The sequence below is a fragment of the Pyrgilauda ruficollis genome, unplaced genomic scaffold (assembly GCF_017590135.1).
Source record: "Pyrgilauda ruficollis isolate IOZ18807 unplaced genomic scaffold, ASM1759013v1 scaffold122, whole genome shotgun sequence".
Taxonomy (NCBI): domain Eukaryota; kingdom Metazoa; phylum Chordata; class Aves; order Passeriformes; family Passeridae; genus Pyrgilauda; species Pyrgilauda ruficollis.
Genome location: NW_024510544.1, coordinates 753712 through 765647, shown reverse-complemented (window position 1 = coordinate 765647; position 11936 = coordinate 753712). Strand labels below are relative to the sequence as shown.

The 11936-nt window shown below is 57.0% G+C and overlaps 1 protein-coding gene across 3 annotated transcripts in view; it reads right to left on the bottom strand.

Moving 5' to 3' along the window:
• The window catches only part of TNRC6A (trinucleotide repeat containing adaptor 6A), a 44011-nt gene extending 43752 nt beyond the window's left edge, over positions 1-259 (bottom strand). For 2 of the 3 annotated variants that reach the window (XM_041490278.1, XM_041490282.1), the window contains exon 1: positions 69-259. In XM_041490278.1, coding sequence (XP_041346212.1) covers positions 69-73 — 5 coding nt within the window. In that variant the 5' untranslated portion in view covers positions 74-259. The remainder of the gene's footprint in view (positions 1-68) is intronic. The other variant, XM_041490281.1, reaches the window with a different exon arrangement.
• Positions 260-11936: the final 11677 nt, after the last annotated feature.

Genomic DNA, 11936 nt, shown 5'->3' with positions numbered 1-11936 from the left:
GGGGCTGCCCCGCCGCCCGGCCCTTCCCCCGCCCGGCCCGGCGCGGCGCCGCCCGCCCGCCCCGGTACCTCATGTATGTAAAGTGCTCGGAGTCCGTCCCGGAGGCTGCGGCGCGGGCCCGGCGCGGCCGGCGGCTCTAGGCGGGCTGAGCCCGGCGCTGCGGAGCGGGAGGGCCCGGCAGCTGCAGCCGCAGCTCCGCCGCCATTTCCTGCCGCCGCCGCCCGCCCGCCCCGCGCGCAGGAAGCGAACCCGCCCCGGCCGCGCTTCCGGGGCGCCGGCACGGGGGGAGCGGGGCCGGGAGCGGGGGAGCGGGGGAGCGGAGCGGGGCCGGGAACGGGGCAGGGAACGGGACCCAGGAGCGGGGCTCCCCGGCATGCAGGGAGCGGGACCCCGAGCCCGTCCCGGGCCGCTCCTCGGGGCTGGGGGCACGGGAGCCTCGGGCCGGGTCCCGTCCGGGTCTCGGGTCACGGAATCATCCCTTGGGCTGTGCCAGGGAGGGTCAGGCTGGAGATGAGGACAGGTTCTGGCCCAGAGGTGCTGGCACTGCCCCGAGCTCCCCGGAGCTCCGGGAGCCTTTGGCCAGGGGATGCCAGGGTGGGGTTGCTGGGGTGTTCTCTGCACGGCCAGGAGTTGGGCTGCATGTCCCTGTGGGTCCCTTCCAGCTCAGGAGACTCTTTAGTCTGTGATCAAGGCTGGAAGAGACCTTTGTGATCATCCAGTCCAGCCTTCCAGCAGCACTGCCACCGTAACCCCTACACCCCAAAACGACATCACCACTGCCACATCAGATGCCTCTCAAACACTCCAGGGATGGGGACTCCACCACCTCCCTGGGCAGCCCCTTCCAAAGCCTGACCAGCTGAAACGTGAAAAAACAATTTCTAATGTCTAATCTGAGCCTGCCGTGTCTCAGCTTAAGGCCATGTGCTCTTGTCCTCCCTCTGCAGCACGGTGGAGGGGATGAACCCCACCTCAGCACACCCTCGAGGCTGGGGAGCAGTGGGGTCCCACACACCGATGCAGTGTTTATTTATCCCGGTCACACACAGGAATTCCAGGCGCTGTCTCATCAAGCAGAACACGGTTGTTCCCCAGGTGATGCAGGACAAGGCACAGATGGACATAACATCCATTTCCATCCCTGTGTGGGGCAGCTCCCCCAGGGTGAGCCTGGGGCATCAGTAACTGGCAGATAAAAGGAGTTAATGTCTAAATAACCACACAGATATTTCTCTAAACCTTCCACTGACTCTGTTGGGTTGAGGGAGAGAATAGAAGAGTCCCCAGCATGGCAAACTTGGTGAGAGATCGATGTATGTGAACATGGGGCTTAATCCAAAACACACAGAGAAACTTCAAATACAGCGAGTGAGGAGTGAGCCACGCTCTGTTACTGCACGAGGCTTCAGTAACAATATCACAGAAATTAGAAACATCAGACCAAAGGGCTGATAATGGATTGGAATTGAGAGCGGTAATGTCAGAGCACACAAAACTGAGAGTGGACAAGAATTCCCAGTGAATGGTTCTGCAGCTGACAAGCACTCCCAACCAAGGTTTTGTTGCCATGGGGAAGTTCTCGCTCTCTCCCAGGCTCCAGCTGCACATTGGCAGCAGCATTTTCCAGCCCAGTTTTTGGCCTGTACCGTTCTTACCAATGCTGGTGAGAAGAGGAATGCTGTTTGATCCCTCTGTGAGACAAACGGGTGCCCTGGGCACACGAGCCTTATCCCTGGAGATCTGCTGCAGCATCCCCTGTCCTGGCAGCATGAGCAAAGTACAGCGCTTTTCAGCTGGAGAAGATCCTCCAGCATGAGAGGCAAGGTTTCTGACAATGCAGAGTAGCCAGCGAGGGTATTTTTGTCCTTAGAGGCTCAGTAATGCAGAGTGCATCGCTGTGAGCTGAACAGGCACAGCCCTGAAGCGGCAGTTTGAAATCAGCTCCTCAGTGTCTTGTAATAACTTGTAAGTTAATCTGGTCTTGTTTATTTTTCTTCATGTGAAAAAGTTTGGACTGTCATGTAATTGTGTGTAACTGAAAGCCATTATTTCCTGAAGTGTGACTCAGCTCTCTCTCGCTGTTCCATTCACAGCAGCCCTGTTTCATGTCTCTTTGGAGGCACTACACGTGGTGTAGGAGGGCTGCTGTTAAGTCTGTCCTCAGTTGGGAAGGCTGATGAATTCATTATGTACTCCTGTTATGTCAGTTTATTAACTGTATTGTGCCACTGTCAATAAAATTCATAGTCAAGGTCTGCAGCTTGCTTTATTATTTTAGATTGTTCTCTAATGTTACTTATGCACGTGCTCCTAGCAACTAGACTGCTGCAGCAGTGGCTTTCTTTCTGCATGTAAGTGCTGCAGCAGGGTCTGCACCATCAGCAAAGCCTCTGCAGGAACCAGCCCTCCATCACTTACCCCGTCATCTCCTCCTTGCATCAGCCTCATGATCTCACCTCTCACCCTCACAAGCAGCGCTTTGCTCAGTTCTGACACGTATGAAACTGGTGAATTCCTAGAAGCACCAGGGAAATCCAGGAATCCTCAAACAGGAAGAATGTTTTCTTCCAGAAGAAGCAGCAGATTGAGCTTCACCCAGCAGCAGCCCATCATCCAAAGCAGTGGTACTGGGTGCTGGCTGGAAGCAGCACTCAGGTGTCAGCCACTCCTGGTCTCAGCCTTAATAGGTGCTGAGCGTAGAGTTATTTGGGGGAGGACTTTCTCTCCTGTTTACTACAGTTCTTTGGTTTGTGCTTTGTCCCTTGGTGCTCTCTGATGCTTGGACCTCTGGACTTCTTTGCCAAGGACCCAGATTCAGATTCTGCCAGCAAAGAGACAGCAAAACACCTCTGTGCTTAAAATGATGCTCATAAGCAGCTGGCTTGGGAGCTGCTTTCAGCCTGAAGGGTAGACGAATCCTTAGCCCACATCTGTGACACATCCGTGCTTCTCTTCCTCATGGGATCCCTGCCCCAGGACCCCCTGTGCTCCTGTGGGAAGGAGCACTGGGGAAATGTGTGCAGGGAGGAACCAGCTCGTGTTCCCACCGTGCTCCCTCCTCATGCCCTGCCCTGAGCTGGGTTTGCACGGCTCTGTGGCACTCGGGCCACACATGGCACTAGAAACCAGGAATCATGGAAAGAACTCCTCCAGGGCAAAGGGCCGGCCTCACTCAGGCAGCTGCCAGGGCTGGAGCCGTGCGGTTACACTTTCACCACTCGGCAAACATGCCCTCGTGGGCACTGATCCCCAAATATCCTCTCCCAGCAACAGCAGCCACCTGCACCCTGCCAGCCTGGCACACACACGGGTCCTCCCATCGTCACATCCCCGTTCACTTTTTAATTAGGATTTTCATATCATCAGAGCAAGAGGGAGGCAGAGAAATGCACTGCCTGAGCACAGTTAAGGAGAGCTGGCGCCATTTCAGCGTTCCCATCCCCTCCGCCCTTCCCCTTCAGCTGCAGTTTGCTCTCGAGGCAAGGCAAGCCGACATGTTAGAAAATACTTTCTGCCTCACGTCTGGGGAAAACAGAGCTGGGGCTGTCTCAGGAGAAGCTCGGGCCTGGGGACGGGGGGGATTTGCCATCAGTAACTCGCAGCCATTCAGCATCGTCACAGAGCGGAGCCGCTGTCAGCGGCAAAACAGATTGTTTTCAAAATTGCTCTCGACTTAAATAATCTAAATGAGCTGATTTGACAGACAAGGGAGAACAGTCTCCTCGTCAGTGTGGTGCTCTGTGTTCCTCTGCAAGGAGGCTCCTTTCTTTTTCATTGTAGACGCTTTATTTAAGGATTTAAAAATAGCCCAGGCGACAGCAAGAGGTGGCAACATAAAGGTACTGAACAGGCAGCACTTCCTGATAAAACAATCCCTGCCCCAGAGCCTGTCAGTGCAGTCAGCTGGGCTGTGTGGTAGAGGGGAACATCTGGGGCTCTGAGGATCCTTAATTAGGAGAAAAACCCACAAATTACATAACTGGAAGTTGGTAGCAGAAAGCGTTGGGCTTGCCTTCCAATGAGCCCTGCAAGCAGCTGGAAACAGACCTGCAAAGCAAGGAACAGCACCCCGAGCTGAGGCTGGGGCTTGCACAGCTGGGTTTGTTTCGGGGGCTGCAGCAGCAGCAAGCAGCCATCAGTTTGTGCCCTGGAGAACATTCCTGCCTTCCTCCGGCCCCGCAGCCTTGGCAGCACTCAGAGCGACCAGAGCAGGGCAGAGCAGGCACTTGGGGTTATTAAATGAGGATTTAATCCTGCCCTTCAGATCAGAAAAGAAAATTATCAAAGATGAAGGATTTCCCTGTGTTTTAAAGGCAGTCCAACTTGCATTCCCTGAGCTTTGGGCAGGCTGCCAACTGCAAAATGGAATCGCTGAGCCTGGATTTCGCTCTGCATCCAGCCAATTACGGCAGCCTCGCTTGGAAGTGGTGCAGTACAGGAGACTGACAAGATCCAATCTTTATTTATTTACCAGGGCTGCATTGCACTTCCAAAGGGAATCAGCGCTGGGCTCACTGCAGCCCTCCCAGGCCCCATGCTCTGCCCAGGTGCCAGGGAATGGCCCAGTCCAGAGCCCTCCTGGGGTGTCCCCCAGCCCCAAAGGCTCCCCTCGAGGTGCTGCCACAGCAGTGGGTCCAGCCACCCTGGGCATCACCTGCCCCGTGGGTGGCTCAGCTGATTTGCCCACGTGAAGCCTGCTGGCTCTGCACGTGCTGGACTCCCTTCCACAGGCACGGCTCTTTCTAGCTTGTTTCTGGGTTTTTGCTAACCGAAAATACAATTTCAAAAAATAGTGGGGCATTTTTGGAGAGCCCACAGAGCTACAAACCAGCAGCCAGAAGACACAAGGGATGCATGCAGGGAGAAGTGCTTCCCCTCCTGTTTGTGCCCCCCAGTCCCAGCTGTTTGTGCTGGGCTCCTGCAAACACTGATGCTCACAGAGGAAACAGCTTCCCCCGTCTTCAACCCAGCCACATCCACAGCAGAGCTCACCCGTCCTCGGGACTGATCTGGGCTGCTGAATTGGTGAGAGAAATTCCCCAGAGAAATGCCGGAGCCCCGGGAGAGGAGGGGATGGCCCGGAGCCCCGGGAGAGGAGGGGATGGCCCGGAGCCCGGGAGAGGAGGGGATGGCCCGGAGGGGCCGGTCCCGCAGGGCTGGGCAGGGGCTGCGGGCAGCGCTCCCCTGCCCGGGCTGCCCACCCTGCCCCGTGTGACAGCATGAGCCCTTCCTGATCCATGCTCATCAATCACCTCGCTCACAGCTGCCCTTTCCCAGCACAGATTTCACCTGTTTCCCTTGCACTTCACTGAAATGGCACAAACAATCCCTGCTCTGTCGCAGAGCAGCTCTTTTTGTGCCAGCAGTGTGCTCCGGTTTGGGCTTCAGAGAGCGATTAGTCTGCTGGGTTTCCTAATTATGGAGAATAAAATGGGGCCAGGACACACTTTATTGAGCAGCACCACAGACCACAGCAAGAGCTCTGGCACTTTTTACCTCCTGGGACTGTCTCCAGGTGGGGAAGTGTCCTCATGCAAAGTCATGTCGGTGCTACCAGGGTGGTTCTTCCGTGCCTGAGGCACAGCTGGCACCTGCCCTGGTCTTTCTGTGGGACCCTGAACTCCTGAGATCCCGATTCTCCCAGTGGTCCCAGCACTCCCAGTTCTCCCAGTGGTCCCAGGTGCAGGCACTGTGATGGTTACATCTCACCACAACCATCACTGAGGAGAGTGTCTGAGGCTCAGCACCGTGAGAGGTCCCTGCAGTGAGACCCTGGGGAGCAGCCCCCCGTGCCTGCTCCAGCCCTGCTTGGCACACTCAGGCTCTGAGCGATGTGGCCCAAGGCTGGAGGAGTTCCTGTCCCAGCCTCTCCCCAGAGCAGCAGGGCAGCACAAACTGCTGGATAAACTGCCCCAGCGCTGGCTGCCCAGCTCCTGCTGCCCTCCCAGGTGTCTGTTTCAGGGACAGCTTCTCCTGGAGACTTTTTTGTTCTGGGCAAGGCTGACACACAGCTGCTGCTTCTGCCCTTAACAAAGTATTCCCTGTCATCCTGCTATCCTCTCATTCCCTCCTGCCTCACTCCATGCTCTGAGGGTTGTAGGGATGCCCTGGGGAGCACCAGGACCTCAGCAATGACACTTCACAGCCTCTTTTTGTGTCCCTTCCTGGCTGCCTCGCTGTGCCCTGGGGAAGATCCACAGGGACCCGAGTGCCTGCAAACCAGAGCCCTCACAAACCCTCAAAAGTACACCTGTGGATGCATGCACGTACTTTTGCATCCATCTCTGCACACCTGAGCAGCTGTGTAACACCATCCCTTCTTCAGAGCCTTGAACCCCCTGGGAGCAAGGACGGATATTACAATTAATGGATGTTACAATTACACTGTCCAGCAAGCTGCCTCTGCCCTGTCTCTGGCAGAGCTGGCAGTCACAGAGGAGACAGGCAGCAGGCTGGGCAGGACCCCAGCTTGGGCTTGCAGTTCACCCCAAGCACTTTTTCCTCTGCCGGGGGCTGGAATCTTCACTCTATCTCAGTTCAGCAGGTCTGGCTGCCCCGAGCCTCGAGGACAGGGCTGAAAACGGCACCTCTGACTGTGCAAGGGAACGTCGGCTGTGCCTGGGGAGGGGGAGAGGAGGAAATCGCCTGCCCCCCCGTGCTCCTGGCCGTTCTCCTGCCCTCTGCTCTGCGGCCGCACCAGCTCCGCTGAGGCAGCGCGGCTGGGGGAGGAGGCGAGCGGGGAAACACAGCGTTCTCACCCGGACTGCATCCCACGGATTTCTGAGCAGCTACTGCGCCGATAAAACAAAGGCTGCTTTGAAATGGATGCCTGGCCTGGCCGGCTGCCAGCGCCAGGCGGGAGACAAAGGCTGGGAGTACAAACGCAGCGCTGGAAGCGGCGAGCCGAGGATGCTCTGCGGCACGGAGAGCGCGTCGCCATGGAGACACGGGCCGGGAGGGAGCACCCGCGCCGGGATGGACCGGGAGCCTCGGGAGCCAGGCACAGCCGAGCTGAGAGGCACCGCAGGACCAGTGCCCTGAGCCCGGCAGAGAGGCTGGAGCAGGAGCTGCCTCTGTGTCACCCCAGGCCTGGCCTGACAAGGGGCATGAATGGCACCTGTCAAGCAGGCAGTGGAAATGAGGGGGGATCCATGGAGGAATTCTCTTTTCCCCCTTATTTCATCGATGCAAAAGTTGTCTAGGGGGGAAATGTTGCTTTAATGAGTTCATGCAGGGGGCACAAAGCCCTGGGCTGGGCTGGGCAATGGCACAGACAGAGCAAACCACCCCACACACCCCCGAGATCACAGATCCCCTGCAGAGGGATGCAACAGCCCTGTGCAGAGTTATGTCATGGAAGGCTGGTGGTGCTGAGCAGATTGGTGTGCCTGATCGTGCTGCAGGGTGATTTATCACTCGGGGAGCAGGAGCTGCTCCTGGGCCTGTCCAGAGGGCTCTCGTGCCCTGCCAGATGCAGCTGAGCACCCCAGGGAGCTCCTGGGCTTCCCAGCGTGGCCTGGGAGAGCACCTTGCCCTCCCCTTCGGCCTGCCCACATGGGGCAGGGGCTCAGCCAGGGCACTGTGCCCTGACGTGGGGCATGCCAGGGCCAGCCTGAGCTCACAGGCAGCCCCACGGAGCAGCCACCAGCACAGCTCCCGTGACAGCAGCGTCCCAGGCAGGGGTGACCCTGCACATCACCACGGCCTGTGCAGACCCTGGGGACACCCCTCCACCTCTGGGGTCTTGGAAGGGAACAGGAACACCTGTCCCATGTGCCATCCATGAAGCTGAAGCCCCTGTGGCTTTGCAGAGCAGAGAGGGAAGCAAACCATCATTTTATAAACCAAGGGAGACACTCAGGTGCTGCCACAGCGAGGGCTGTGCCAACAGCCAGAAAGACAGATTGGACACAGCAGAGCTCACTGTCAGCACACACAAATAATGAATGCAGGGTAAGAATCCCCAGGGAGGCACTTTTCTAATAAATGATGTTTTGATGTACAGTTTAACAAGTTGTCCCAAGCCATCACATCCTGAGGTAGGGAAAGGGAACCCATAACCTGCCCCGCCAGTTCTGAAGAGGGTCAGGAGGCAGAAACACAGCTGTAAGGAAGGTGATGAGGACATTTTCTGTGCTTGCAGACTGACCACCAGAATTCCTTGTTGGCTTCACCACTGATGAAAATCACCAGTGAGTTTCCTGTCTTCAACACTGAATGGTGAATGCTCCCACACCCAGCCCCACGCTCTGTCTGCTCCTGCCCCACGGGCTCTGCAGCACAGGGAGGAGCAGCAACAAAGCCCAGCAAAGGGAGGGCACAGCAGAGCTGTACTGAAACCCTCCCGGCAGGCTGGCATCGCCAGGTGGGTGTTTTTCCGTGAAAGTTGAGCTCTGCTTCCTCTGCAGAGTGCTGGAGGTCCCCACCCTTTCCAGGGGGTGGCTGTGACTGCTCTGGCTCTGACACAGAGCCCTGTCCCCACCAAATCAATTACCAAACACCTGATCCTGCCCTCTCAGCAGCAGCTTGTGATCAGCCACCCCTGGGTCTCACTTGTTCTTGTGAGCAACTAAAACTTAATTTATCTTATTTTAATTAAAGCCAAAAAATTGCAGTAGCCTTTGCTTTCTCTCTTTGCTTTGCAGAGGAAAAATAAGCCAGAAGGATAAAGGGACAAGCAGGAGAGAAAAGGCTTTGAGACAAACATGCACCAGCTCCGTTGGCTTTTATTTTATGTGTAGCCCTTTTTTTAAAAAGAAATAATTACGTTTCAAAACCTCCTTTCCCTGTTCTGAGCACTGCCTCTTTCCACATTAATGCTATTTGCATGCGCCATCTCCTCCCACCCTTCAATAATTCAAGCCTTCATTTTTTATTCACTCAGTTGTCAGATTCATTTACATATCATATGTCTATATTTAACACTGACTTTGCTCCCCTGTTTTTTTTTTTTTTTTTTTAAACAGGAAATAGATTTCCCTTCTGATTTAGCCACGTCTGGGGCAGGGCTGGCTGGGGGGATCAGGAGGTGCCGTGGGGATTGCCGGGGTGCTGAGGTCTCCTTTGGTGGCTGCAGCAGGGCTGGCAGGGGCTCGGCAGCCACCTGGCCAAGCCCTCGCTCCATCAGCTCCAGGGAGCCCAAAGTGTGGCCTCCTCCCACATGTGCTCCCCTCCTCATCCTCCTCTTCTCCTCATCCTCCTCTTCTCTTCATCCTCCCCTCCTCATCCTCCTCTTCTCCTCATCCTCCTCTTCTCTTCATCCTCTTCATCCTCCCCTCCACAACCCTCCCCCCCCCCTCATCCTCCTCCCACGTGCTCCCCTCCTCATCCTCCTCTTCTCCTCATCCTCCTCCCATGTCCTCCCCTCTTCATCCTCCTCTTCTCATCCTCCTCATCCTCCTCCCACGTGCTCCCCTCCTCTTCTCCTCATCCTCCTCCCACATGTGCTCCCCTCCTCATCCTCCTCCCCTCCTCATCCTCCTCCCACGCCCATGGAGAGAGCTCAGCCGGGGCCAGGCTGGCAGGGGATGGCTCCAGGCTCCCCTGCAGTCCTGGCTGTGATTTGACAGCTCTGCCTTCGTTAACAGAGCGAGGCAAGGGCGAGATTGCCGTCAGCCCTGGCTGTGGCCGTGGCAGGAGTGTCCTGTGCACCGGTGCCCCTCAGGCACCTCTGCCCTAACCCTGCCCAGAAACCAAGGGAAATCACCCAGTAAAGCTTCAGCTGGCACTGGAGCCTTCCACAGCACAGCACCTGGCACCTCCTTGTGCCAGTGGCTGTGCCAGGGTGGCATCAGCCCCCGCTGAGCCCTGGGAGCAGGCTTTGCCCAGCAGCCACCACCCGGCCCTGGAGCCAGGGGACAGAGGGGACAGAGGGGACAGCAGGGGACACAAGGTTTTAGCTGCAGGAGCCCAGGATGGAGAACAAGCACACAGCAGCACCTGGCAGTGGTGCAGGGACCAGCTGGCATGAGGGACACCCCTGCAGTGCCAGGCTGGAGAAGCCTGTGCCAGGGCCTGCTGTGCCCCACAGTTCCGTGGGAGCGAAGGGTTACAGACGTTCCACACGGGTGGGAGCGAGGAAAAGAAATGGCATTAAAGGCAATTTGAGGAGAGAACGTGAATGAGAAAGGGGCACGTCACAGAGCCAGTCACTGAGGACAGGCTCAGATCCCCCTCCCTCATTCCCCACATTACTAGAAAAAACAGTGAACTGATCTCAGACAAATGAACCCTCTGGACCCAATTGTTCAAGTTAATGAGCTCCTCCTGCAGCACTTTCCCCGCACGGAGACTCCCAGCACCTTCTCTCTGCCGCAGCTCCTGATGAGCAGAGCCACCCCCATCCACCCCGGTGAGCAGAGAGGAGGGGGCGACCCCCGGGGCAGCACGGAGCCCCGGCCCTGCCCCAGGGACCCGCAGCGGTCCCGGAGCCGCCGAGGGCCGGGGAGGCTTTGCCCGGGCTGGGGGAGCTGTGCCAAGGCTGCTCCGGGGCCGGAGCCTGCATTTTAAACGGATGGCTTGAACGCCCCGAGGGTTCGGAGGAGCTGCTTCCCAGGAGCACCGGTGGCTCATCCGGCACATTCCCGGCTCATTCCCAGCACATTCCCGGCTCATTCCCGGCTCATTCCCAGCACATTCCCAGCGCATTCCCGGCTCATTCCCAGCGCATTCCCAGCTCGTTCCCAGCGCATTCCCGGCTCATTCCCAGCACATTCCCAACTCTTTCCCAGCGCATTTCCAGCTCATTCCCAGCACATTCCCAACTCATTCCCAGCTCATCCCCAGCTCATCCCCAGCGCATTCCCAGCTCATTCCCAGCTCATTCCCAGCTCATCCCCAGCACATTCCCAGCACATCTCGTCTCTGCCAGCCTGCCAGCATCAGCCTCCAGCTGGACTGGACTTTGCCAGGTTCGAAATAATCTCTCGTTCCGGGAGGAAATTGCTTCCCTTGCTGCCAGGAACACGGTTGCAGTCCTGGCTGGAAGGTTTCCGAGGGCGCTCCGTTAGAATTGTCCCTGTCACTCGTCCTCGCCCGGCGGGACGGGCTCCGGCACCAGCTCCCCCCTGTAAGGCTTAAATTAACAGGGAAGTTTTGGCAAATTGGAGACTAATTTCCTCTTGGGAACAGATCATTAAATTACAGAATACTAATGAAAATTTACAGCATCTGGAGAGAGGGTGGAGGGAGGGGCAGGGGGAGCACTTTGTCGGAATTTCCCCTTTTTTCCTGGAAAAAAGGAAGTGCAGGGCCCAGCGCTGGGGCTGAGAGCAGGGGACACATGCAGGGGGCTGGCAGGGTGGGAGCGAGCACGGGGAAGGGGCAGCGAGGCCAGAGCAGCCCTGCTGCAGCCCCCGGGCCCCGAGGGATGGGGCAGGGGATGAGACCCCTCCATGCTCCGGTGCTAGCGCTGGGGGCTCGGCTCCCCCGGCTCTGAGGGTGGGGGTCCGTGCCCCCGCCGTGCCCACCGCCCCTCCGGGGCTGGTGCAGCCGTGCCCACCGCCCTGGCTGCCCCGGGCTGCGCGGGGAGCAGTAGCCGCGACTTTTCCAGCCCAATTTCCTCGGAGCGCTGGGAGGGCAGCGGCAGGAGCTGCCTTTGGGGAGGGGGCGCTGGGGGGCTCAGAGTGAGGAAATGCAGATTTTTTTATTGCTTTGACCATACATAATTTAAATATTCAAAACTACTGTGGAATTCATTGAATTATACATGAATTTCCCGCGCAGCATTTTTGTAAATCTTGAAAGGCAGTAACGTTTTTTGGTTTTTTTTGTTTTTTTTTTTTTTTTTTTTCCTTTCAAAACCTTGGCTAACCCTAAATTTATTTGTTTTAAATTTTTTAGAAATCCAGATCAATCTCGTCCAAAATCACCTTGAGGACGTCACCTGCGCTGCTGGGTGGCCCCGTGGTGATGTGTCATTGTTTTATGGCAGTGTT